We start from the raw sequence: 26,229 nt of genomic DNA, 5'->3' as shown, positions 1-26,229 counted from the left end.
AAGCTCCGACTTTTTCTTCAACCATTTGCACAGTGCTTCTCAAACCTATTAAACTTAGTTTTTTGGGTAACGTTTATAAAATATGTATCTTTTGGTAATCCCATTCAAAAACAGATAAGTATGCCTTCAAAAATAATACAAGAGAATTTCGTTTAATATTCATAAAGTTTTATTAGTAAACATATATTTAGACTACGCACAACTACAAACATTTTGATGATTCGTAACCTAAAAATTCTCCTTTTTGGCGAAAAGCATGGCAAACATTGAAATATTTTATGTGTTTTATTGGCTTTCTTGTGTACTTATATCTGTCCCGTGGGTTTTTGCAATAGTGTGTCCTAATTTATTTATTTATTTATTTATTTTAATAATATGTAATAAATAATTTGATACTCGTATAAATTGACTGTACGTCTGATTGTAGCACTCTATTATTGTCATTCAAGAATTCGATTTCCACGCTTTAAATATAAATATTTCCATAAAGATTTATGTATGTATACTTAAGCTATTAAGTATTTACAAAGCTCAACTATGAACACGAACTTGTAACGGCATTTGAAAATCTGATTCGATTTGAATTGTTTCTGGTTTTTATTTGTTAGTGTGTTAATAAATATTTTTACTATTTTATACTTGTCTTTGTAAATTGTTTTGCTTGGCTTTGCTATGTCAAAAAGTGTAAATAATGTTTAACAAATACTAGATACGAATCTCAACAATTTGCGACCTAATCAAATGCAATTGCTTAATGTTGGGATTGTTTGCTTGGAATTGACTAATTTAAACTCTTCGATTTTAATACTAATCGTATGGGAGAATGTAATGCAAATTTGAACTCAATTTAATATAATTATATTTAAAAATTATTTACAGCTTGAAAGTATCTCTAATTTAGACGATAAATGTTCTTTTGTTTTCATCTTAAATCTTATTTCTGTTCTCGATCTTTAATTTTGGGAAAAACAAACTAGTTAACGAATGTGTCACTTAAATTCGTTGCTGGCTTAGTACTTGTACTCTGGCAGAACTCTAGCCTCTGCCAGAGGAGCTGCTTCAAAATAATCAATCTGGAAATTAGATGCGACTTGGTCACCCAAATAATCCGTAAACAAGCTTGATGACTCCGCCCCAGCTTCGATTCGATTTGATGCGACTCTGCGACTCCTGCTCCCCTTAAAACTCCTCGTCGTCGTAGTCATCGCTGTCGCTATCGTTGCTGGGAAGGATGTGGAAACATGCCCACAGCCGGGACATGTCCACTCATCGTTTGCGGTTATAGGCGCCAAGCGAAGACTGCCTTCATTCCTTCATCTCGTGGCCATTGGGTCCCAGCTCGAGGAGCTCATGGGGCTCGGCGTTCAGCTGGGGGAAAAAGGGGGTAATAAGACAGTACAAATTTAAGTAAACTTAGTCAATGTAAGCCTTCCCACAAATCTTTTTTATCGCGATGGTATTCAACACATGTTATTAACTAATTTACACGCTTCTAATAATGCATTTATCCAAACTTTTTTACTCTTCAGTTCTTTAATACGTTTGTTTATAATCAATTAAACCTTTTTACCATATATTTATAGATACTTCTCTGATTTTCACTTACCCTATCCACGCTGGCCAAATCGTTCTTCGACAGATGATTAACCAAAATAGTGCCCAGGGCATCACACATCACATTGATGGTAGTGCGGAAGCGATCCCTAAAAGAGATTAGGATTTTTAACACCATATTTCCTAAATGTGTTTCCCTCAACTTACAGTAACCAATCGACAGCTATAATGAGGGACACATCCTTCGGCTCCAAGCCCACAGTATCCAGCACCATGACCATTGTGACGAGTCCTGCCTGTGGGATTCCTGCAGCTCCGATCGAGGCTGCCGTGGCCGTTATACTTACGGCCACGATGGTTCCGAAGGAGTAGCTCATCTCACGATATTGGGCAATGAAAAGAGCAGCCACAGCCTCGTAGAGAGCCGTTCCATCCATGTTAATTGTGGCCCCCACGGGAATTACAAAGCGAGTGACTCGCGGATCAATGCCCATGTTGTCCAGACATTTGATAGTCAGTGGCATGGTGGCCGAGCTGGATCCAGTTCCAAATGCGGTGGCCAAAACCTGGCTGAGCTTGGCAATAAAGCGGTACGGAAGTCGTCGGGTTCCCAAAAAGAAGATCACAGCAATTGTGCCTAAAAAAAAAAAAAGAAATAATAATGTACCAATAAATTTAATGATAATATTGTTTATTTTTATTTTCGTAAGCACTTACCGAAACCATGCAGAAATAGACCTATCATAACCGTTATGAAATACCATCCCAATGATTGAATGGTCGCCGCTATCGAGTCCATCTCAATGATCTTGGCGGCGATCAGAAAAGCCACTCCCAACGGGGAAATCCTTAAAAAGAAAAGATTGTTACTTTCAAGTAAACTTTTTTATAGAAGAACTCCCATTTACCAAATAACCCACGAGGTGATGGTCATCATAGCCTCGCTCAAAGTGGTGAAGAAATCCTGCAGCAGTTGACCCTTCTCTCGCATTCTGCCAATGGTGGTACCAAGAATTACACTGAACATCACAAGGCCAAGAACATTGGAGCCCTCGCGTTGGGCAGACTTGAACTCCCAGTTTTCCATGGGTTCTGTATGAGTAGACATCGGAATAAGTTTGGTAGTAATCCTTAATGGGGAATGTTATCACTTACGTGCTGGACTAATGCTAGTATTTTCAAAGATCTCAGTGCGGTCCTAAAAAAGGTGTAAAAACATTTTATATTATTTTGTTTCAAAGACAACGAGGTCAGAAATCATAAACAAAAACAAAAATTTAACTAAATGGCGTGGTCTTTACTCGACAGACCTTAATAATTTGAACTTAATCATTGGCATTTCAACGATTTTATATAATAAGTCGTTATTTTATTATTTAATTTTTTTAATAATCCACAAATTGGTAACTGTGTCCGACTAACTTCGTCTAACATTATTAATAGATTTTTATGAGCCGCAGACGCTTTTCAGTGTTTTTTAATGTTAGATTTATAAAATGGCATAATCTGGATTAGTGAAAATTTGTTTTGTCTGTTATATTCCCTGATTGAGTCAACAATAATCTAATTGGGCGCATGAATATTCAGTTGGTTGCCTACCTACATCAACATACCCACGTACGAGTACGAGAATGTGCATATAATTATGGAGGTACAATGTCCACGTATCTGCGACTGCCCGAGCTAAGTACTTTGATTCAATTTGCGTCTGGGGCCTCCTAAACCGTGTTGATACGACCGCTTTCCTCTCACTCTCTCCCTGATTCACAAGTGGGCATGCGATAATTGAAATTTAAGCCCCGAACACTTGTGTGAAATCCCCCTACTTGAATGTGGTCGGTAATTGAAATTGTGGTATCCCTATCATGTCACTTTTGATTATGTGTCGCGCTTTGTTTCAATCAAAATCTGGCTAAACCGCGAAAAATTGAACAATTGCTACCAATGTTGGTTCCCATCCAAATCGCTGTTCAACAGTGCGTATGACCGATGCGCCTTCGATCGAGAGAGACTCACCTGGAACATGGTCGACCGGATGATGTTGTCCGTGAACATGTTTCTATTGGGAAAGATAAAGTGAGTCAGAGTGCGGGTTCGGTTATCAGCAGATCCCCACATACCGCACCAGGTCCATCAGCGTGTCTGGGGTGAGCACCTTGGAGGCCTTGTCGATGGTCTCCGTCTGGGTTTCCACGATCTTGGCTCCCTGGCCGGGACGCAGTGTGGTCACCAGACAAATGCCCAGAATGACGGCAGAAATGGTGGTTACAAAGTAGTACGTAATGGCTCTGAAGGGATAAGTAATAATTCATATTAATAAATCGTTGTGCCATTACAATATATTTCATTTTACGAACTCACCTGGTGGCAATCTTACTGGACATGCTTAAATCAAGGCCACCAATAGCGCTGGTAATCGAGGACACCAAAAGCGGTACAATCAAACATTTGAGCATTCTGAAAAGAGATTTTATTTATTAACTCGTTTGCAGTTATAAAACATAGTCAAATTTTGGAAATAGTTATTTTTTAGCTAATAAGCTGAAGGAATTTTCCATTAGTCATTTCAAAGTTAATTCCTTTTTAATTTTTTTACGTCGCAATTATTTTCTTTGCATATTTATGAGTAAAGAAAACTGTGGTTTTCCAAGATTGACGGATTTTGAGTATAACTTACCTCAAGAAGATCTCGCCGGGGAAGGATATGTACATGATCTCTCGCTTGGACCACTCGCCCGTGCTGTTTTTGATGATGAAGCCGATGAGTCCTCCCACAAACACACCGATAACGGTGGCCATGGTAAGGACATTCTCCTGCATGAAAGCTTTGAATTTGCCGCCATCCTGCTTGGGTCGCGTCATTGTGACGATCCTTGGATAAGTTTAGGGTCTGAAGAACCCTGGGTCCTGCTGGAAACCCTCCTCTCGCACTTTCACGTGCGTTTGCCAGTCGTTCCGTCGTCCAAGCCGACCTTCTGTCCTAAAAGTTCAGGCAGCCTAAAATAGGGTCTAATAGAAAGACATTTTTAAATATAATTATTTAGGAAATTGTAACATTAAAAAAAAAGTTCTTATATAACATTCCATTTTCAGTAATAATAATTATTGTTTACCATTAATGTTTGAATATTTTCAGGAGAGAGCACCATCTGACTTTTTTCTGTATAACATTAGCAAATTTCTGAATAAAATATGAAGCTAGTTTTTAGATGGTACAGATGCTTTCAAGGGGTTAAACAGTAGCGCTTCCTCCTCACCGGGCGAACAGCGATCGACGACTGAGCTTTCGCACAAAGCAGATATTTACAACCCTAAAACGAGTAAAGTCGGGCAGCTGGGCTTTTGTGATTTATGTTCACCCCTTTTACCTCCAACCTCCGATTTCGGAGGGGTGTTACTTTTGACACGAAGCCGGACGGATGTTGTTCAATGTTGGAAATGTTTCGGAATACTTTACAGAACACTTTTCGAGTGCAACGAGCGGAAGCAACAGCTTAGTTCTAAAAAACAAAACTCAAACATTGCTGAACAATTAAGAAGTTTGCGCCTGCTAATAGCAGTTATTTAGCATTGACACTTTTCCCCATTATGCACAAATGTGTTAAAAACAACAAACAATCAGCGATAAACAGCAACCAATTCCTAGAAGAATGCAGCTCAATTAATCGAAGCTGGGAAACGTGTCAAACTAATAAATTTACATAAACGATCGAATAATGAAAACAAATTTATGTCTTGAGTGGGTGCAAGGGCAATATGCAAACCGGTGATCAATGATCTAGACAGATAAATAGAAGTGGAGTCCGTTTCAGTTCTACAAAATATATAAAACAAATTGACACCGTTTCCATCATGGTCATCACAATATCCTCGCAATTTTGGATTAATCAAGAAATCTTTGCACTTCGAAATTGCTTAGCCAATTGTGTAACAATTGACGAGGAGACAACGAGAGATTAGATCGCTGCGAGCACTTGAAATAGTAGATGTAAATTAGAGGGGTGACTAAATAAGTGGCAAGAAGCTCTTAGTTAGATTTAAGGGGAGGTTCTTTTCTTTTTTTTGAAAAAATTGATTTTTTTTTTTTTAATAAAATGAAAGTTACATATGTTTAGAATATACGTGCCAAAGGATATTTCGATACGACGCGTATTTCTTGAGCTAGAGCGTGTCAAACATACCTATGTCACATGCGCTGTGGTACGCTCTAAAAACTTAAAACGCGTTTTTCTCGGAACCATGTTTTCAAACCTCTTGTCGCGCACAGGAGTCGTTCTATTGATCCGATTTCCTTCATTCAAAAAATTTTTGAAAGTATATACTTTTTTGTATGCCTTATACCTAAAATTGGCATAAAAAATTGTTTATTTATAATTTTTAAACGGGATCGAAGTAAAAAAAAAAAAGTTCATTTTTTTTAAATGTCCATAAAATTGGTTTATTTTTACCAAAATTGATTCTAGTTAGGTATAAGGCATAGGAAACTCCATCAATTTTAATAAATAATTTACATTTTTAATTTCGGTTCACTACCAGCGGCCCGACACTCGACAAAGCAGAAAAATAGAGGTCTACGAGATCCGCCATTTTGAAGCCGCCATTTTGAATTTCCTGAATACTAAATTTTTTTTTAATCGTTAATAAACAACGAATCAAAAGTTCAAAAGCATAAATTCGTATGTCTTTTCATTTTTCCGCAAATAATTCTCAAAGTTTGCTTAATTTTCGAAAAAAAAGAAAAGAACCTCCCCTTAATGAAATAAAAGTCTAGGGCTTGAAATGAAAAGTGACAATTTGTATACATGCGTAAGAGTTTTTTTTAGGAACTTTAAGAAAACTACATATAGTATACTATTTTCGTTAATTTTATGACAGATTTTGAGAGGGGACAAAACAAAAATATTTACAGCGCTTAGAAAATGAAATTGCCATTTTAGAAATACATATGTCCAGGGGCGCACAGAGGGGGAGCCAAAGGGGGAAATTTCCAACTCAACCACAAGATATATTAGAATTATAGGGTATCGTCAGTATCGACTATTCCTCAGATCTTTCACCATTTCACCCTAAGCAATGAGATCACTGATCGCAATTGTCTGGGTGCTCCACACCCTTTGGAAAAGCGACGCGATGATAATGCCATTATGTGTGCGATGTTCTCGGTTCGGTCGGTGGACGGTGGTCGGTATATGCGGTTCTCCTAATTGATGTAACTACAGAACGAGACTGTTCCATTCTGAAACTGATTCTGAGTAAATGATTGGCATGTGCCCAGGTCGTTTGTAAGGTGAAATCGGGGGGAAAGTGGGCTGAATTGGATGGACATTCCATTGATATGGATATTTAGTGAGTGCAGTGAGCCATATCAAATCATTCGTTTATCTCAATCATTCAATTTACAAACCGTTTAAGTTTCGCACTCCAAACTGAATTGGGTGAGAAGGTAGATGAACAGATAAGAATTCAATTTAATAGATATAGCGGAACTCGAGTGCACTTCGAATGCAGTTGCACTCGTGCTCAACTAAGCGAATTAATTTATAAAGCCGCGTTTGAATTTAATTGAATTGTCTTTGTCGACATTTATTAATGTATACAGCTATTTATTCATAATTTTCCATTTTGAACTTGACCGTGAATGAATTTGTTTACATGTTGCCGTAGACAGAAACTGCATTCGATGTAAATATGTGTACTTTGTTAAAAATGTGTCGCAATTGGCTGTGAATTTCAATTGCAGCGGAAGTTTCATTGAACGCTCAAGTTCATTGACAAAAGGATGGGTTTCACACCAAACGGAAGTTGTACCGTCGATGGAGAAGTCATAACAATTAACTGGAAACCTAAAACCCAATTTAAATTTAACCCTGTCGTGATCGCCGGTGAACTTGAACTTGTCTCAATTAATGAAGCTCGAATTGATTGGACCTATGATTCTTAACTATATTTCCAAAAAATCATACATAGTATTGTTTCCTTTTCAACAAGATTTCAGTGTATCATAAATATGAAAATCATCTTCTTTCCCTATTTGATTGACAGACAGTTTACATGATCGCAAATGCCGAACAAGTTTATTATTGTTGATAGTCAAACACAAATATGTATCCAGAGATGAATACTAATTAACGCGCTAGACTATGACTTATATAACACAGGAGTACTTTTACTACCCAGCTAATTAATGCAATGCAAACTGAATTCAGAGCCCATGTTCGAGGGCCAGCGAATTCATTGTCAATGCAAATTGATTTGCATTTGGCGGGTTAAGTCAGACAAAGGGGATGTATGAGGGGTAGAAAGCTGACCCACCCACTTGTCTTTGATGTGAGAAAATTAATTAAGAAAATGCCTAAGGAAAACCAGTTTAAGCTGATCTAAACGCAGTAAAAATGAATAGTATGTTAGTGTAATAAATGCAATTATCACTACCTATTTATTAGGTAGATGGTAAAAAAATATTTATTAGAGTTTGTTGTATTTATACTGAAAAGTGTATTAAGCAAATTTTAGTCTAACGAATTTGTATACTAAGTAAAATCTTATATAACAATATAACTTAAAAATTAATTTCTGTGAGTTATAGGACAAACACCTCAGATTATTATAAATGTGTCGAAATACCTCTAGTATATGCACTTCATATGTAAATATATGACGCTATAATCTCTACTAATCCGAAGGCCTCTGTCACCATAATCTATAGACTGACTGTCTGACTATCTCCAAACGAGAGCTTGGCATTTCCATCAAGTTTCACCTTATCAAGATCACTATAGTTCCGCGAAATGAAGAGTTTAGGCGCAATCAGCTCAACGTGATATTTCGGACTATCATAAATATGAGTTAATATCAACTTGATTCAACCTTTCAATTAAGAATTTTTTTCGAATATTTCCACGCGTCCATCCCATAAACATATTTTATTTAGGTGAGAAAATCTTCTCGCGAGGGAAGATCCGAGAATTTGCCAAATATAATTATTAAATATATATTTACTTATCACCTTAAAAATTATAAACACACAAGCCAATTTCTTTACTCATCTTCTCATTATTTTGGCGAGAGAGAACATAATGCTATTTTAGTGCACCGCGCAAATAAAGTGCATTGTGCGCTAAAAATAAAAGTAATTAAAAGAAAGCGAAAAATATACAAACGGTGGTAACTGTCTGACACGCCCCTGTCTATGCAAAAGTGGGTGGGCGTTCTGCCAAGGTTGTTCAGTATGTTATCAGCATAAGAAATCTGGCATTATTCACGATTCTCTCTTGGGCCTCAAGAAGAGTAAATCGATGAGATGACAAGTAAATAAATAAAAGGATATGACCGACTGCTTATACTTTTTGGTAGTGCAATGTTTACATACATACTTTTTGAACAATAACATGACATAATCAATATTAAACAAAAAAGTCTCGTAATAATAAAGTTCATTTTATGCCCGGTGAAAAAAAATTATACTCTCTCTCGCCGAAGGACACTCACTTGCAAATCATTACATATCGTAACTAGTTGATTATAGTCTAAGAACCCTTTGAAGGATCACACATATTGTTTCGTCAGCACAAATTTGTATTTGCCTGTTTTTAATTTCTTCTTAGCAACAGCAGTGGTTGTAAATTTTAATAGTTTTCATCTGCCAAAACAGCATTCTTCCGAGCACTTACAATCAAAATCATTCACAGTGCCGCAGGCTGGGTAAAACCCCGATGTATTTAAGAACCCTTGAGGCACGAGACCGAATTTATGAGCGGAGGATCGGAGAAGCGCGTTGTTCCGAGCACGCGGCGATATAGAAACTGACTAGTGATCAGGCAGTGATCCCACACACCGATTCCGATTCCGATGCCGATCTGGTCTAGTCGGTTCTGCTTGCAGCGACAGTAGAACCTGACTCGTCGGTTTGTAAAACAGTACTAGAAACTAAATCGAAATCAAATTCGAAATATAGCCAGCTACCGCGCAAATTGCTCGGCGACAGCGCCGTCGACGTTGGCATCAGTTTAGCGGGTGTGTGTTTCTGTGTATGAGTGTGTGTGAATGTTGTGGGGGTTGACTTTCATTCATCAAAAGCCGCTGCCGACTGCGTTGCCTTCGTCTCATAGCATTTCACGTAACGCATACGCAGCGTTGGCCGCGTAATTTGTCGCGCCTTGTTTCGCTTTCCCTTGCTGCACAAGGAGTGCAGTGAAAGGAACTCATTACGGTAGTTCAGTATCTTGGCTTCCACTTTCGATTACTTCCTCGCCATTAGAGGCTGCATTGTGTGTCCGAACTGCACTGATCATCCTCGCATTGTGGTTAATGGCAATCAGGGGATTTTCCGGCCGACCCAAGGTCTTCCTCCGTTCTAGATAAAAGAAAGCAAGATTCTGTTTAGATCTGGTTTATTATTATGTCACAACAAGCTCGCCCTATAAGTGGGTCAAGTTTGTGCGTATTACCCAATCCCAGCAATGATTACACCTCAAAATAATAAAGATCGCGACAAACCACCCCGAAAAAGAGCGAGAACAATGGTCATAGCCATGGTCTACTTGAACCTGATTGAGTGTGCCCGGAATACAAAGGCCAGGAATCTAAGGGAACCAGCAAGAAAGTGGGACTGAGTCCTAAGTTGACCGAAAGAATGTTAGTCGAGCGTTTCCGGTTTCATATTCGTCGTATCATAATAAATATCAACGGCAGAAATAAAGCAATAAAAATCACAGCTGCAGCTGCCTTTGATCTGCTTCAATTCGATTTGCCTTGGGGGCCAGTTCCAGTTCCATGCTGGTGGGAAACGAGTGTGGTATGTTCTAGCTGCGAAAGAGAAGGCCGGAGGATGGGATGCTGCTAAGTGGCGAGCCACAGTCGCCAGCGGCTGTAGTGGTTCGTAGTCCCTAAACGTGGCATTTGGGGATGCTGCCTCCCCGGCCCACTTGGTCCGCCCCTTCGGATGGGTCAGCGCTTTCTCATGTGGAGAGGTGAGGTGCTGCCCTGGTGGGCACACAACACACACATTCGGACCGGAACTGTCGATCTTCATTTTTGACACTGGAAATTTCAGAAATCACACACCAGCACAGAATGGTGAGGTTGCAAATTGCACACCAATCGCGTGTTGCTATGTTGTGGTACAAAAATAACTAAATAATTAGATACGAGTATCTGTGTTGGTCGACCCAAGCTAATTCAGAAAGTGCCTAGTAATGAGGATGAGCCTTTGGAGGGGGCTCAAGAAGTGATCGAGTTAAAGGCAGCTTTATCCATCCTGGTTTGGGATTAAAGTAAGAACAGGCAACTGGGTTTGCAAAAGAAACTAACTGTTGCGATCTAGTCATAAATAATTGACCCAAAATTAATTTTCTTAATGGCCAAACTTTTTTTTTATATCTGAAAAAAGTCTTACCTTCTCCAAAATAAAATCCAATTGCAATCAATGTAGAAACCAGCATTTCTCTACCAAATATCAATTGAATTGACCGGACATAATCATTGCCTGAAATCAAAATGGTATTCTTAATTTACTGATTACAAAAACATAAAACCATGTCATACTTACCCAGCTTCAAAATGTGTCATATATCATCTGAAAACTGCAAACCCATTTCAATACTTATTATAACCAACCTTTAGCAAGTAAAACAAATACATTTGATCGATTTGGAAACACTTTAAACAATCAACGCCTCAAGCTTCTCCATACATTAAACATATTTATTTTAAGTTCATTATATTATGTGTAAACATATGTATTATTGATTAAGAATTTCAAGATCACAAATCAGATTTCATTTAAGCTTATAAAAAGTGAGCAAAATTCTTCTTTTCGCTTCCGTTTCGAAATGGCAACATAAAATATGGTAAACTTTGAGGAACAACGAGGAATAAATAAGGAATACAACCTCGTTCGAATCTCCCAAGACTATGAAAATGGCAAAACTAAGCTTTAGCTCTAGGTGCTATTTTAAAAGGAGGTAAAGACAGTTGAAACATCATTAAAAAAGAATATTACGAAGCATGCACAGTTTAAAAAGTAGTTTCTAGAGGGATTCGTGCATGAATACCTATATTGAGGATGATGTTGATGTTTGTGCAACAGTTGGTTGTTTCGCAGCAACCACCACCACCGCCAATACAAACTATCGGCAGCAGCTGCCGGATATATAGGTATGTGGGGTATAGGCTATGTGGCAGGGGTGTGGGTATAGGGGTATGTGTATCTGTGATGCAGTTGTTGTTGCGAGCGGCTATTCCGTTTTGGGGCGTCGAAATAGCAGGATGTGGGGCTCCGGTTTATGGATCATGTAGTGGATCCATCCGCGGGACTGCTGCACCCCAATGGATCGCCACTCGGCCTCCGTCATCAGATGGGTTTTGGGCACCATTTTCACCAGTTCCTTGGGCAAAACCACATGTCTGCGGGACGAGGGGATTTTACAGTTGCTTGGCTCCATGTTATTATTTGGTTTGTGGCACCCACCTGTATTCGAACTGCTCGTCGTAGTACTTGTCCGAGTAGTAGATTTCCTTGCTCATGGTATCGGTATGCTACCTGGTATGTGATGGAGTTACGGACTAATGGAATTCGCAGCGCAAGGGTGCAAAATTTGGCGTCCTTTTTTGGACCGGCAAAAGCGGCTTCTTCGGATTCAAACCGTTCAACTTTCCGCAAACACTGAATGATTGGGTTAATACTGCAACTGCTTTTTTGGGATATGTTTTCTAGTTTCTATCACAATTGGGTTCGCTTTTCATGCCCAAATTTACGTTTGAAATATTTTAAATCGAAAAAAAGTGACGCGCTTAGAGCTGGAACTCGAGGTGAAATCTTTATTCGATATTATCGACAACCCGCGCGGTCGGCAATACATACCAAAAATACTAAATTGTGTTCTTACAACCGATGCGTTAATTAACACTACTGGTCTGTTTCGTTTGTAGACGCTAGGTGTCGCTTTTATAGCAAAGAAGTGTAAAATTGTCCGTTATGCTTTAAATAAACGTAAATAACAAAATTGGTGTAAACTGTATGTTTTTAAAAAATGGGTCTCAATTGAACGTTCCTGGATTCTATCTTTAAAAATTCAAATGTTTGTAGTTATGAAAAAAAAAAAAATTATAATAAGCTTATCATATTCTTCTTAACCAAACGCAACATGTCCATTTCTTCCAAAGTAACAGCAAAACAACTACCAGACAAAACTAATGGGCCAAAATTTGAGCACATGGAATATTTCCCACACAAACTAACAGCAAGCAGCAAACATAAATCCTCGGGTTAAATAGACTGACCATTTCGAGCCGCCCCCTGCCACGCCCCCTGTCTGCGTGGAAAACCCTAAAAGGCTTCTTCAGACACATAAATTCGGTAGAATGGTCAAAACGAAAGGCAGAGGCGTTGGCTCTCAACTCCTGCGAAATCTTAAATAAATTTCGCGGTGCGGACATCCAAAGTGGAATGCAACCAACGCAATGCAACCAGCCAAAAAAACAAAAAAAAACGATTCGCAGGCAATTGTTGAATTATTGGTGGTGAAATGCATTTACTTAACGGCGGGAACATTTAATGGCTGCGTTCGTAATACTGCGGCGGGATGAAGACCCAGTTCTTGGCCAAGTCGTTGATGGCCTCCTGCATCAGCCGGGATAATATATCTATAATGTGGCTGAAAGTACGAAGAGAGATTTCAGGTTTATAGATAAGTTAATTAAAGATAAAATTCATATTTTTGGTAAAAATATATAAGATAATAAAAAATTGACATAAATATGAATTTATCTGCTTTAATTTATCAACGCAAAACTTTAAATTCATATAAAAAATATAATTCAAAACTGGTTGATATTGAAAGTTTTATAAATTAAATTTTATATATGCATTTTAAATAAAAGAAAGGAATAAAATATTTTATTAAAAACGAATTGTTTGTGAAAGATGGTTATCTTTTAATTAATACTACTCTGAAAAGTCAGTATCTCGTCTGAATCATACTCAAGTTATTGATTAAAAAACCTTAAAAAATGTGGATTCTTAAATGAAATAAAAAACTTACTTGCGATCCAAATCCGCGGCAGTCTCCGGCGGGGGTGAGTCATCCAGTGATATAACTTGCTCGTAGGTCTTCGTAGTTCTCTGCCGCTTGCGTTCCCCATTGATCCGCATAAACTTGGACTTGCTGAGATACTTCCAGAAGAGCTTCTCGAAAATGGTGATGCGCTGGTCGATGGCCATGCTCAGCTCGATGATCTCGTTGGAGTTGAGCTTGTTCTTGCCCGCCAACCGGCTGATCACCTCCTTTCGCTCGGCCTCCTTGCGTTGCTCTTCAGTTTGCACGGGTGTTGGCGAAGGACCGTCTCCCTCTCCCATTCCCCCTGCAACTCCAGATCCAAATTGAGCACAGGGATCCGGACCAGCCGTGGGGTCAATCTTGTCACCGGGTTCCGTCTCATCCGTGCTATCCAGCGCTGGTTTTACGATGGTGCGGATGTTAAGGTGCAGATAGACGTGCTCCAAATAGCTATCCTCTTTCCACTTGGGATCATCGATGGACTCGATCTCCTCCAGTTCCTGCTTGGCTATCAAGGTGGCAGGGTCCAAAATCCTGTGCACCTCTAGGACAATGGGAATTCGACGAAAGTGCAACAGTCGATCGAATACAGACACCCTGATCTCACACAACTTGGAATGATGGCCCTTAAGTCGGAAAATCGGTGGGTTGAAGACCACCCCGAAAAACTCGTTGATAATGTAGCTGCAACAAGACACACGATTAAATAGTACTTCTCTGAATACATTTACATTTTCAAAGTGGTTGTGTTGAACTATTAGTTTTTAAATTGTAGAGCCGTCTCTAAGATATTAAGTACAATTTCGTTAAATTGGACATATAATAATAAACCCCACCTTTGCCAACGGAACTCCATGCATTTCTGTCCGTAATTGTGGACATTAACTAGCTGTGTCCGATCTTCCTTTAAACAGATTTCGAAACTCAATCTGTTTGGGTAGATGACGTGCAAAAAATCAGCACATTCCCGTTCTTTTAAGGGCATGTCCGTTTGCTCCTTTTCATCGGTCAGCACTCCTCGAGCCTTGATTTTGTAACGAGCCTTGGTACTTTCGTAGGACAGGACAAGTTCCGCCTACAGGGGAATTATAAAATTCAAATTTGTATAATGTTTTAACAAAAACATACCTCATTTTCGTAATCCAATGGCCGATAGTCCACCAAAAGAGGCCAAACACTCTGTCGAGGAACTGTAAGATTCATATTGAGCAGCTTGAGACCACGATCCCTCGATGCGAAGGAGAACGAAAGGTGCGACATCGTGATGTTCTGAACCCACAATGGCTGGGTGACATGGTAATAGGTTTTGATGTTCACTGGCAGCAGTTCCTTGGAGAGCAGGCACTTTTCCAAGTCGAAAGAGGTGATTTCCAAATGAAAGTGCCACAGGAACTTTCGTTTGTCCTCGGTACTACAATACAACAAAGAAAGGAGTTGTAAATTAGTTGAGTTTTTAATCTAAGTTTCTAACCTATCCCACAATTGTGTAAGCACATAAAATAACAACAACTTACTTAACTTCGTAGGTGAGCAGGTGTTCGCCGTAAAGGAAAAAGAAGGCTGTGACAGTGAGGGCCACCACCTCATCTGGTTTGATGGCCAGGACCTCCTGACTGATGTGGAGCAGCCTGCGATGGGGACAGTGGAATAGCTGACGGAACTGATTGAACCCGACTTGGGTCTTCAACGGTTGGCACTGGCAATTCTGGATCCGCTTTAGGGATATTGTGGTGTTTTTGGAAGAGAGGTTACGCAGCCAAAAAACCATCTTCAAAGGATGGCTGTGAATCTGGCGAATGGGTATTACGATCGTATGCTCGTGCTCTGGGCGGTTGGATCGCAACTTCCTGTTCAGTCTGAATAAGATAAAGGATTGGTAAGGATACACCATTGCTTCAACTTAATTTCTTTCTCACCCCGGAATATCAAAGCTCTCCCAGTAGAAAATCTTTAAGATAGGCGGTCGTATGATGGTCAGGTTCTCCACCATTAGCTTTTGATAGATGGGCGGTGGTTGAATTGGTCTACACGGCTTTTTCTCCGGCATCACAATGGTCACCAGCTGCTCCTCTTCCATTTTGAACTGGGAAATATATGTTACTGCCGCCTGGATAAAAAGATATTTTTTGTCTGCCGAAAGTTTAGATCTGTCACAAAAAATGAATGCTACTAACAACTGTTTTGTCTAAAACATACATCGATTGATATCCTTTAAATTTAAAAATATATTTATGTACTATAAATAAAAAAGCCGATTCCTAACGATCTTTTTAGGTTTCTTTTCAACTTTATAAAAATATATTTCCCTTTGTTGGGTCTCCTGCTGTTTGGAAAGCGAATAAAATAGCGGCGCCACAAAATGCAAAAGGGGAAAAGTGATGAAGGACAGCCGTGTGCACCTGTGCGTGTGTGTGTGCCTCGATAATCCTGTGTGCAATTCGTTTTTGTTTGTGAATTGACAAAGTGCCAAAGGCCAAGTGGGTGGGCGGCAGAAAAGAGCAAGAAAAAGACATTAGTGCCGTAGTAGAAAACAAACCTCCTGCCGAGAATCCAAGTCTAACACACGCATAGTTCTCTGCACGGTGTCCTCGAGTGTGAGAGTGTGTGTGTTCACGTGTGTGCGTACGTGGGTGACTGCAGTTGAGCTTCATCGAGAAAACATCGTTTACAGTTAGTCCGCTGACAGTGGCAAAGGTGAAAGACCAACAGCAATTATAGTACAGTGGAGGCTCTGAAAGCCAGTCAAGATAATAATATTTGGAAATAAAAGCAATAGTAAACACAGAACAGGTAAATAAATATAGAAAAGTAAGATTCATATTCCAACCAAATTCATATGCTACTGAAGGAAAAAAGACTACGCAGCATCCAAATGCACAGTTTTCATCCAATAAAATTTTAGGCATCCTAATTTGTAAAGTGAATCGAAAGGTTTTTTAAAACCATAAATTAAAAGAGATATATCTGTTTAATGCACATTTCCCGATAGGTATTTGGTTCATTAATGGGATCTTCATTGAATCCTCATTATGCATCGCATTTTTTCCCTTATGCAGTATTAATTATATTTAATCGTTATTGGCACTTAATGTCCACTGTCTCGGCAGCAGCTACAACCTGTGTGCATCAATCACAACCTTTGACACTGTCGCTGCCACGCTTATCAGTCATGTCCTTCCAAGTTCCCCCGTTGACACCCGTCACCCGTCACCTGCCCCCCCATCACCCCTTATCAGCAATCTGGCATGACAATGGTGGAAAATGGTCTATGACCACAATACAGGAACACAGGAATCCAAGAAAACAAGGCAGCTGCAATTGTCGGTGATTTTTCCCTCTTGTTGCTCCTCGGCGAAGGAAAATCGGAGTGTTTCGCTCGTGCCACCGTTGCATTTCACTCAAAGCGTTGCACTTCCACGCGTTTCAGCTCAAATTGCTCGGCGTGGAGCAAGTTTTATGTTTTAAGCAAATATTTTGTATCCCCTTTTTGTGTTGATGTTGCATGAACTGTTGACCAGCGACAACTTGTTGGGCAATTGTTGTGGTTAGACTTTGAGATGCCTGGGGTTTGGCTAAGGGGAACTGAGCCCCTTGATGGCTCAGTCAACTCCTTCAGAGTGTCGCTGGCTGTGCATAATTATGGCTTAGTTTGCTGCTTCAAGCAGGCCCAACTAATTACTATAACAAACCACCTCGGCTCCCCCGTCTTATGGCTTGTTCTTTTTTCGGCCAGAAGCACATGGCAATTAAAAACTTTTTACGCAAGACATTTTTTTACATTTTCCTTCGTCAGGTGAAACTTTATCGCAAGTTTCTGGAATTCCCCCAGTTATTGTAGTTCCTCTCACCGAACCTTCGCCCACATCTGTCGCGCTTCATAATTGAAAATCACTTAGAGCGTGAAGTGGGGAAAAACATTTTCACAGCCAGAGGTAAGTAGAGAGCTCAGAGTAGGGGAGCTACTGCAGAGAAACAGTGATTAACTGCTTAAAGCCAATTAAGTGTCATTTAAAAGGAATTAAACTTTGCACTGCTTGCTACTATTCAAATTCAAAGTGTTAAAAAGGTAAGCAAATCTTAAGGAATTATAATCTCACTTATAAAGCGCTGGTGTAAATAAAATAGTTAAATTTATAACAAGAATTAAACATTTCCTCTAAACATTTTGAAAAATAAAAAGAGGGCTTGTATTAATATTAACAAATTATGTTTTACCCAATCATACCTTTAAAGTTTAATTAAAATAAATAACTTATTTCTCCTTCAACTTAAACAACTTAAATGTGTGTGTTTTGTATTACACTTAATTGCTTATAAACCATTTTGTGCGTTCGTATGTGTTGCCCTGAATTCAAGTGATTTTCCTCGTAACAAAAGGTTAGATAGCCATTCTGGGGGAGGCGTCAGACGTGGGGGCGTGGCAGTCACTGACACTCAACATCCGCTCTTGCCATTTCCATGCGAATGCCGGCGAAATGCGAAGGAGAAATTGAGAAGGAGAAAGCGGCAGAAGAGCAAGAATTGCCAAGCCACAAAACAAAGCAATACATTGTGCAAGACGAGGAGCGGGGGATTTTCGGGGAGGAGCTGGGGCAAGAGGCTTCTGTTGCTGTGGCTGCTGCAAACAATTATTGTTATTCCAATTGAAATACAGCCTCCTCCATCCATCCTCCCCCGAATCTCCCACTCATCCCCTTCATTTCCTTCACCCCAATTTTCCCCATTCCAACCGCAGTCCTGTGGCCTTTGTAGAATTGCTATCAAAATTATACACCTTGCAGCGGAATGAACGACAGGCGAAGGGGGTAGAGGGGTTTGTCGAGTTCATTGTAATGCAAATTACGTATACGCCATGGTGTAACTGCAAACTGGACGAAGCCCCCAGCATCCAGCGCCCCTCGCCCCTTGATTACTCTTGTTTACGTCCATGTGTGCATGCATATTTTTGATCCTTTTCATTGTCAGTGCTGAAAAAGTAATAATAGCGAAAATATGAGACGCTTTGTGGAGAACGTTGCTCAAGGAGCGTTAGGAAAATGCAATTAAGGCATTAACCAGTGTGGAAAGTAATTGCATATCTATGTGTGCTGCCATAACCTGATTACGACCTCTAACTAAACCTTTTTGCAGTTAAGGGGATTTTCTCGGAGCTCGGCTTATTGGCTCAACGCCCGAAATTGGCACACTTAATCATCCAAATAAGTTTAGAGCGAAAACTTTGCCCAGTGTCCAGAGGAGCAGAGGAAATGCAACATTTTGCAACCGGAAATGCACCCGAATAACTTTTCCCAAGGGGGCCGAGCGGGTGGGCAGGCCAGTGTCGATTCAAGGGCCAGGAAGTTGTCGCATTTAAATGGGAAAACTTCAACACACAAACTGGATAGGATACACAAACACCAGAAATACGAGTATTCCCCAAAGGCAGTTCGCTAAACCGAAATGTATACGTTAACGACTGATAACGCCAAATGGACGCAGCTTAGTGCGATTGTGGCAAAAGAGTTGAACGCTTTTCCAGCCTTGGACCGCAAAACCGGAAGCGGAAACCGCATCCGCCACGCCATCGCTGTCATCATCACCGCCATCATTGTCATCATCGACGTGGGAGAGCCTCTTCCTCTGACAGCCGCTGGAGTCCTTTTCCTATATGCAGATTCTGCTCGCACAGGAATACCCGTACCTTTGACAGCTGGGCCTGCTTGCTTTTCCGCTTTTCCAACTCTTTTCACATGCCCCGCAAGCAGCTTTGTCGGTCGGTCCCTTTCCTCCTCGCCAGTCGATTGCCCACAAAGCCGCGAAGAGGATATTCATTGCAAGCCAGTGTTTACAGTGCGCGCCAAAGCTGGGTGGGTTGAAAAATCGTTTACAAATAACTAATTGGCAGTGCACCACATGGGAGCCTTCAAGCTTAATGGATGGTCTTCAATTTTGTACCTATAATTTAATATTCGTATATTAGTAGGCAGTGTTTGGCTGACTTGAAGTCTTGAAGATTCTACTCAGTATTCTAAATATCAATTGCTTAATGAGCCTCTACACACAAACTACTTTTTTTATTAACATCTTATGTTAAGGCACCAACATAAAACCTTTAATATATTTTATAAGAGATCAACTTTTTGCGTTTTAAATAAATAGTTAAATATATTCACCGTAACTTATAAAAAATGTTGCTGGAACTGACGCATCGCATTTGGTAAGAGCATATCTTTCCCGATGCTACGTGTTTCAACAACATTTTCAGAAGAAACTTTTTACTTGGCGCAATTTTACATTTCAGGTACGGCTAAAAACGAAGTTGTGAATACCCTTTAAAGTAAGTATTCAGATAATTGAGTACAATAAATTTGACTATAAAACATCAACCTGAAAAAGTGAGAAACATAATACGAATATACTTACAATTATTTATAATATAGAATACTAATAATCTCAAAACGTTGTACACTTATAATATAGTTTTATAACAAGCAAATATATGCAAAAAATGTTTACATATGTGTGAGAGTATGGACGGCACCAGATCCAATTTTTATTTATTTTCGGATAGTTGGTTGCGTGGTTGGAACTCAACTGCAATGGCAACTGGCGAAAACCGACAAAAAATATTCGCTCTGAATATTTAATTGTGCGCGTTCCGTGCATTTATCTCGCTTGCCACACACACTCGCACACACACACTGGCACACTGGCACACACACACGTAGGAGCATGTGTGAGGGAGCGTGGCTTTTGAGCTGGTTTGTTGCGGTTGCATATTTGTGGCTCTTTGGGGTCTTTTCGATTTTCGAAATGCGCTTTTAGTTTGTGGGTTTGTTGTTTGCATTTCTTTGGGTTCCTGGAACTTGTTGTCAGTTGTTCTTTTTACTTTGTCGTCTCCAACTGTTGTTTGTCTTTTTACACCAAAAACCTGGCAACTGTATAAATAAAAATTTCTCAGCTATTTTCTCTTTTTACTTTTTTTTGGCAGAGCCGCCCGTTTTGTCTGCATGAGTTTGTGGGTCGTTACTGGCGTTCTTGTTGGCGCTTTTTGGCTTAACTTATTTTTGGGATGCTTTGGGCTCGGCTTACCATATTGATATGTAAATTCTGTGGGTTCTGATCTTGTCATTGCGGTTTTTGCATTCGTCGTTGATTTTATCAATGTTGCATGATTGTGAAAACTTTTGTCGATTTTCTTTAAATTCAATTTTACTTACAGGAAATGGGGTGGACTGAAAGCTTTTTCCATTTGGAAAACTAAATTCAACTTTTATTTATCCTCACAATAAGGATATTACATTTCAACTCATCTGTGGTATGTATTATCATCGTATTTGCAGCTCAAAGTTTATCGAGTTTAGTTTTCACAATTTCAATCAGCTGTTCAAAATCAATTTAATCCAACTAATTAATTTCCATATCCAATAGAAGGTTGCGTGTTAATGAGTAAATGCAACGACTTTATCAGGACATCGCATGCCACAACCACCCACAGAAACCGATTAAATATTTGAAATAATTCGTACGATGGCAAACAAATCGACATAATTTGGTCGGTTTCCCGTGGTCAGAAGCTAATTTGTTTCCTTGTTACGGCAGTAATTTCAGGACACCGTCGCTTTGCATATTTGGCTGGCTTGTGGGTGGAGGCCAAATATTAATTAAAATTATATCGGAATATCCGAAATTCAGGTGTGTAATTGTCGGGGATTAAATTTTAGCCGAACATTTCCACCGACGGTGTGGTGAGAATAGTGCTTAAGGCAATCATTTCGGTATTCATTAAGCGCAACTAATGCATTTTACACGTTTGACGGCGGAGGGACGTGACTGAACTGGTTTCCTGTTTTGCAGCTTCATTAAAACGTATATAAATCAATTAAACGGATTATGAGCTTAACTTTCATGTGCAGCCATTATAGCTGTTACCAGCGGACCCATTTGCCGCATTCCTACCTTAACTTGGCTTATGATTTTTATGGCCAGAAGGCAGTACTTGGTTATAGCTTAGGGTAAGCCTCAGCCCAAAGTGTGGGCGTAACCGCAGAGCCAAAGCTATTCTTCGCCCCTAAAGTGATTAATTACGACCATTTCAACCATTTCAACCTTTCGCCGTTGCCTCGGCAAACAGTAATGCAATTTTCCCAGCGAACAACGTCATCATCGTTATTCGGAAAATTTCCATTCGGTTGACTTGTGCAGATTTTGGATAAACCTTAATTTTCGTTCTTCAAATGCAAATTGAGTTTGAATGCCAGGAAGTGTAGCAGAATTTGGTGAATGCATTTTGTTGCACTTTTTGGGCCTGATAGCAAAAAGTTTAAATTGGCCATCCACTGCATAGCAAATACTATTAAAGCAACTTGAGAATTCCGCAAAGTTAATTTAAGTCAGTGGAGAAATGGTATAAAATTCACCCCCTAAAGTTTTAGTTCTTTAAAAATACAAGTTAGGTACAATTTTTCACACGTTCTTATCACAGATTTACTTGCCATTTTATGTTTTGATCAAGCAAACGTTAATTAGACCTTACACATTTTTCCATTTGGTTGCGCTCTATTTCGAAACAATTTACGTGTCGGTCCAAAAAATTGTACTAATGAGCAAACTCCCTCGCCTTGCGCAACTCAATTTACAGTCGTTGTCATGCATACGAAAAACATTATTAGGAGCACGGTCCTCGGGAGCCACCGCACCACTCAACCACAAGTGTCCCATCAGCTAGTCATGGACGGTGGTAGAAGGAAACCAAACAATTTATCTCCAAGTAAATTTGGCGCAACAACTGTCGAGGCAGCCAGCCCCACTCCGACTGGATGTTTCGTAATTTTGGGAGGGAGCAAGGTGCGGACCAGGACATTCTTGTCGGCGGTGTAACCAAATGTCAACAGGCATTAAATTAAAATACCGTAAAAATATAAACCAGATGATGGCGCAATCAGCCACCCGAATGACTTCACAGATTTTGGTGGTCGGGTAGCAGCAACAGCTGTCTGCTGATGGGTTCCACTTCGCCCACATGCGAATCCATATCACTCATACGCCCCGTGCACCTCCGAACCTCCGCCACACGCATTAGCCATTTTCCTTGGCCTTGTCTGCGTGAGTTGGTGGCTCGTTTATGCTCGTTAGACATGCGAGATGAGTGGATAACTTTTCCTCAAGAGTCGCTCGCCAGCGGGACGGGGACTTGAAAAATTGGAATAATATTTATAATTATTATGTAGGAGGAAATTACATTTTGGGAGAAATGGCCGGCGTTTTGAATATTCGCCTTGACGATGACTGCAAATTATGGCTTGAGTCAAATCGGAAACCAGCTCAAGCGGTAATAATATCATATTATTTACGTAAACCGAAAATGGACGAAAATTGTTACTTTTTGCTACCTTACTATAATGGTTACTTTTTGCTACCTTACTAAAATGTTGATTTATTTTCCAAATGCCTAACATTATATACATCCCCTTTAAAAATTGTTTAAATGTATTTTAAAAAAAAACCAAATTAAATATTAAAAAAAGTGGAATGTTATATTTATATTATTTTGTAATATTGTTAAAACTAGAGTGTCATTTTGTTTAAAAATTCTTATCGCATGCGAGTTAGCAATTTTATACGGTAGTTGTCTTCGCTAATGTTAACTAACAGAATCCGTTGGACTCTGTTAAATGTAATAGAATACCTTTAAAATTAAAAGAATTACTATTTGTGTTCAAGTAAAAATAACTATTATTAGAATCAATTCGTAGAGACAAAAATTTTAAAACCATATACATGGTTGCTGTACAAAACAACGTTTCTTTCTTTATAATAATATATATATAGATGGTATTACCGTCTAACAGAGCAATTTTAAAAGAAATGAGGGTGGCCCTTTCTGAGAGAGAAATTGTTTTGGACAGAGAACTCTCTCCTATAAAAATGTTAATAGCGGGACACGTTTTTCGGCTGCCATTCTGGCCGACTTTGCGGCGACTTTAAATGTTCTCTGTTTTCTGCTTTTCACTTCCCGCTTTCCCTGCATTTCCCCGGCAGCTTCTTTGTTGTCTGGCCTTCCATTCGCTCGTTTTTGTTAGCTTAGAAGCTACTTAAAGTAATAAGCGAGTTCGTCCCCTTTTTTTTAGAGCCAGCCATAAAGTGTGCAATTCTGAATGGGAAAATAAGACAAATGCAGGGGAGGCGGTGCGAAAAATAAAAACTTGAAATTACGGACATAAAAACGAGCTGCCGGATGGGGAAGATAACGAGAGTCGCAACCTGGGGGCCAGTTATCCGCCCGGAGCGACCTAACAAACTGTCAAATCTGCTTAGGAAGCTTCGAATTTGCCTTCGACCCAATCAAAATGCAAACCGCTCGAGAGCACCGGTAGGTGTTTCATGCCCCGTAACGCCCCATGATTGTCAGTCAATTTGCGAATTACGTCTTTACCTGCCGAAGGGCATCTGTTGACCAGCTCTGTCCTGTTTCTGCCTACTTTCCTTCTGCCCACCAACAGGGTAACAAGAGCCTTCGCCTGTTTGCCGAAAAGGTCAATGTGCCAGGGAGAAGACTTCGGTCCCTCGGGGCAAGCTTAGGCCGAAATCTAAAAATAAATGTACATAATCGAAGTGGGCTTTCGGAAGTTTGACTTTTGTCAAAATAAAAGCACAAATAAAGGGTAAGGAAATCCACTGCATTGTTCAATTAGGTAAATGGACCTATCTTCTTCCCTTCTTCCTTTGTTTTTCGAAACCGAATTGGGTTTCTCCTCACATGCTTCATATATTACAAATAATCTGCTTACTTTAAGTATTTCTAATGGTTTCTCTCTTGCGTTTCTGTCTAATAATTTGTATCATCAATAGAAGAAAATTGAACATTTCTACTGGGAATTAATTCAGCATTTATTGGTTTGGCAGAACAGAATTATTCCTCAGGTACACTGAACGTACTTTTAATTAATAAAAGCGCTGGTGTTCCCTCGGAAGTCTACAACTGATTAATTTATCTTGGTTTTTTGAAGAACCGACGGCAGTACTTTCCATTTGCTAATTACATTTCGGTTTCGGCATGACTGCCGCAGTTCAGGGCGACTATGCAACAGATATGCAAAATGGCTTTAATGCTGCTGCTGCATGTTTACCATGACTGGGCACGCCCTCCGCCCAAAAAACGAGCAAACATTTGAGGCGCCAAAAAAGTATGCAACACTACACAACATGAACCCAATGTTGACTGTCGTGGGTCGAGTTGACACACTTCTCCGACACTATCTCCCCTCCCCCTCCGTTCTCCTATCCCCTACTTTCTCTTACCCTTCCACCCTTCTCCTCTCTTCCCCCTTCCCTCTCCGCAAAATTGTGGGGCATGTGAAGTACTTGAGAGTGGCTGGCTCCTTGGCAAACATTTTGCACTGCACTGCCAGGGGAGCCATGGGTACTGTTAATCTGAGGATGTTCCCAGAGATGACTTCGCTGATAAGGCTTAAACTTTTGCGTTGGTAAACGTAAGACAAAATAACTTTTGCCGGCTTCAGATTAAAACAGACAAACTTAATATTGTGGGGCCTAATAATTTTTATCGTAGTACAATCAACTTGTGATAAGTAAAAAAATAAATTACAATTTTAAGTCTGATTTGTAATTTAACATATTTTTGCTTTTGATTAAGTTCGACTTTTTTTGTTAGCGTTGTATACGTTCCTGTATTATTTAGAAGTATATCTGACATTTAGTGATTTTTTGTGGAGATTCGACATCTAAGAGCTTCCCCTTTGGACCAGCGAGGCTTGAATTCCCCTAACGGCCACTTGGGGACCGCACAAATTCAAGAAGAAAGCACTAATACCCGCATACACGTGCCCTGGCTGTTGAGACAATCGGGCAACAAGCGGCAAAACTGGCAAAACTGGCAGAACTGGCAGCGCCCGAGCTCGTTTTTTATGGGCACTTAATTGGCGCCAACGAGACCATGTCCCGCCCACTGGCTCGAATCAATGGCTATTGATTGATACCCGTTCCGCATTTCCTCCCGATTCCGTGGCACTGGAATGTACCGATGGGCTCCGCCCCGTTGATTGAAGTGAGATTTGTCAGCGAGGACGGTTTCAGTTGCTGACTCGCCTCGTACGCCTCGAACGGGTCAGGGTCTCGCCGCTGGCCAAGTTAATAAATATGAATGCTGCCCCCGCCATTAGGTGCAGAATTTCAGCCGGGGCATTTTGCGCAGACTTCATAGTCAGTGCATCACTGTCAGTGGCAGCTGCCGTCGGCGTACTGCGGCCAAAAACATTATCTCAACCACTTTGCTGAATTTACGGAATTTTGCGCTTGAAATTTTTAGACAGATTTTTGAAGAGTGGTCGGGAGGTATTTTGACGGGGGGCTGATTGCCTGACAAATTGTTTTGCCCGTTCCTGATTGATGGGAGAACGAAAGAGGAATCGCTTGGAGGCGACTCTGTAATGGTCATTCACGGGTGGTTGACAATGGATTTCTACAGGGCTCTTAACACAAGCCATGATCAAAGCTTTAGTTGCTCCAGTAAATGCACTACAAATGATAGACTTATAATCGAAATACGAATAAAAAGTAGCCTGAAGAAACCAATTCCAATGTGACACTAAATTCGTTCTAGTTTAAGCTTATTAATTCA

At 40.0% G+C, this 26,229-nt stretch overlaps 3 protein-coding genes across 3 annotated transcripts; all 3 read right to left on the bottom strand.

The window, feature by feature from the left end:
• Positions 1 to 146: 146 nt before the first annotated feature.
• Positions 147 to 9,456, bottom strand: LOC108097856 (excitatory amino acid transporter 3). The gene is made up of 11 exons (XM_017200392.2): positions 9,225 to 9,456; positions 4,232 to 4,563; positions 3,916 to 4,011; positions 3,675 to 3,842; positions 3,571 to 3,613; positions 2,710 to 2,752; positions 2,463 to 2,646; positions 2,272 to 2,402; positions 1,762 to 2,191; positions 1,607 to 1,703; positions 147 to 1,368 (listed from the first exon to the last, which is right to left on the bottom strand). The coding sequence occupies exons 2-11, from the start codon at positions 4,414 to 4,416 to the stop codon at positions 1,306 to 1,308; spliced, it is 1,440 nt and encodes a 479-aa protein (XP_017055881.1). The 5' UTR covers positions 4,417 to 4,563; positions 9,225 to 9,456; the 3' UTR covers positions 147 to 1,305.
• Positions 9,457 to 11,229: 1,773 nt separating this feature from the next.
• Positions 11,230 to 12,372, bottom strand: LOC108097820 (cyclin-dependent kinases regulatory subunit). The gene is made up of 2 exons (XM_017200339.2): positions 12,023 to 12,372; positions 11,230 to 11,958 (listed from the first exon to the last, which is right to left on the bottom strand). The coding sequence occupies exons 1-2, from the start codon at positions 12,076 to 12,078 to the stop codon at positions 11,790 to 11,792; spliced, it is 225 nt and encodes a 74-aa protein (XP_017055828.1). The 5' UTR covers positions 12,079 to 12,372; the 3' UTR covers positions 11,230 to 11,789.
• A 696-nt stretch (positions 12,373 to 13,068) lies between these two features.
• Positions 13,069 to 15,743, bottom strand: LOC108097865. The gene is made up of 6 exons (XM_017200401.1): positions 15,527 to 15,743; positions 15,125 to 15,466; positions 14,739 to 15,021; positions 14,447 to 14,685; positions 13,596 to 14,294; positions 13,069 to 13,208 (listed from the first exon to the last, which is right to left on the bottom strand). Exons 1-6 carry the CDS (start codon positions 15,685 to 15,687, stop codon positions 13,106 to 13,108), a joined length of 1,827 nt encoding a protein of 608 aa, XP_017055890.1. The 5' UTR covers positions 15,688 to 15,743; the 3' UTR covers positions 13,069 to 13,105.
• Positions 15,744 to 26,229: the final 10,486 nt, after the last annotated feature.

The sequence above is a fragment of the Drosophila ficusphila genome, unplaced genomic scaffold (genome assembly GCF_018152265.1).
Source record: "Drosophila ficusphila isolate 14025-0441.05 unplaced genomic scaffold, ASM1815226v1 contig_350, whole genome shotgun sequence".
In the NCBI taxonomy this organism is placed as follows: domain Eukaryota; kingdom Metazoa; phylum Arthropoda; class Insecta; order Diptera; family Drosophilidae; genus Drosophila; species Drosophila ficusphila.
Note: the sequence above shows the minus strand (reverse complement) of the source record. Positions and strands in the feature narration are given on the sequence as shown.

What these genes read in the sequence shown, in the direction of transcription:
- LOC108097820 (XM_017200339.2), bottom strand. Translation starts at nt 12,078, where the DNA reads ATGAGCAAGGAAATCTACTACTCGGACAAGTACTACGACGAGCAGTTC. An exon ending in GACGAGCAGTTCGAATACAG is followed by an intron (nt 11,959 to 12,022) that starts GTGGGTGCCACA and finishes CTCGTCCCGCAG; the next exon opens with ACATGTGGTTTTGCCCAAGG.
- LOC108097856 (XM_017200392.2), bottom strand. Translation starts at nt 4,416, where the DNA reads ATGACGCGACCCAAGCAGGATGGCGGCAAATTCAAAGCTTTCATGCAG. An exon ending in ACGCTGATGGACCTGGTGCG is followed by an intron (nt 3,614 to 3,674) that starts GTATGTGGGGAT and finishes CTTTCCCAATAG; the next exon opens with AAACATGTTCACGGACAACA. An exon ending in TCTATTTCTGCATGGTTTCG is followed by an intron (nt 2,192 to 2,271) that starts GTAAGTGCTTAC and finishes TTTTTTTTTTAG; the next exon opens with GCACAATTGCTGTGATCTTC.
- LOC108097865 (XM_017200401.1), bottom strand. Translation starts at nt 15,687, where the DNA reads ATGGAAGAGGAGCAGCTGGTGACCATTGTGATGCCGGAGAAAAAGCCG. An exon ending in GAGAGCTTTGATATTCCGGG is followed by an intron (nt 15,467 to 15,526) that starts GTGAGAAAGAAA and finishes TATCTTATTCAG; the next exon opens with ACTGAACAGGAAGTTGCGAT. An exon ending in CATTGGATTACGAAAATGAG is followed by an intron (nt 14,686 to 14,738) that starts GTATGTTTTTGT and finishes ATTCCCCTGTAG; the next exon opens with GCGGAACTTGTCCTGTCCTA.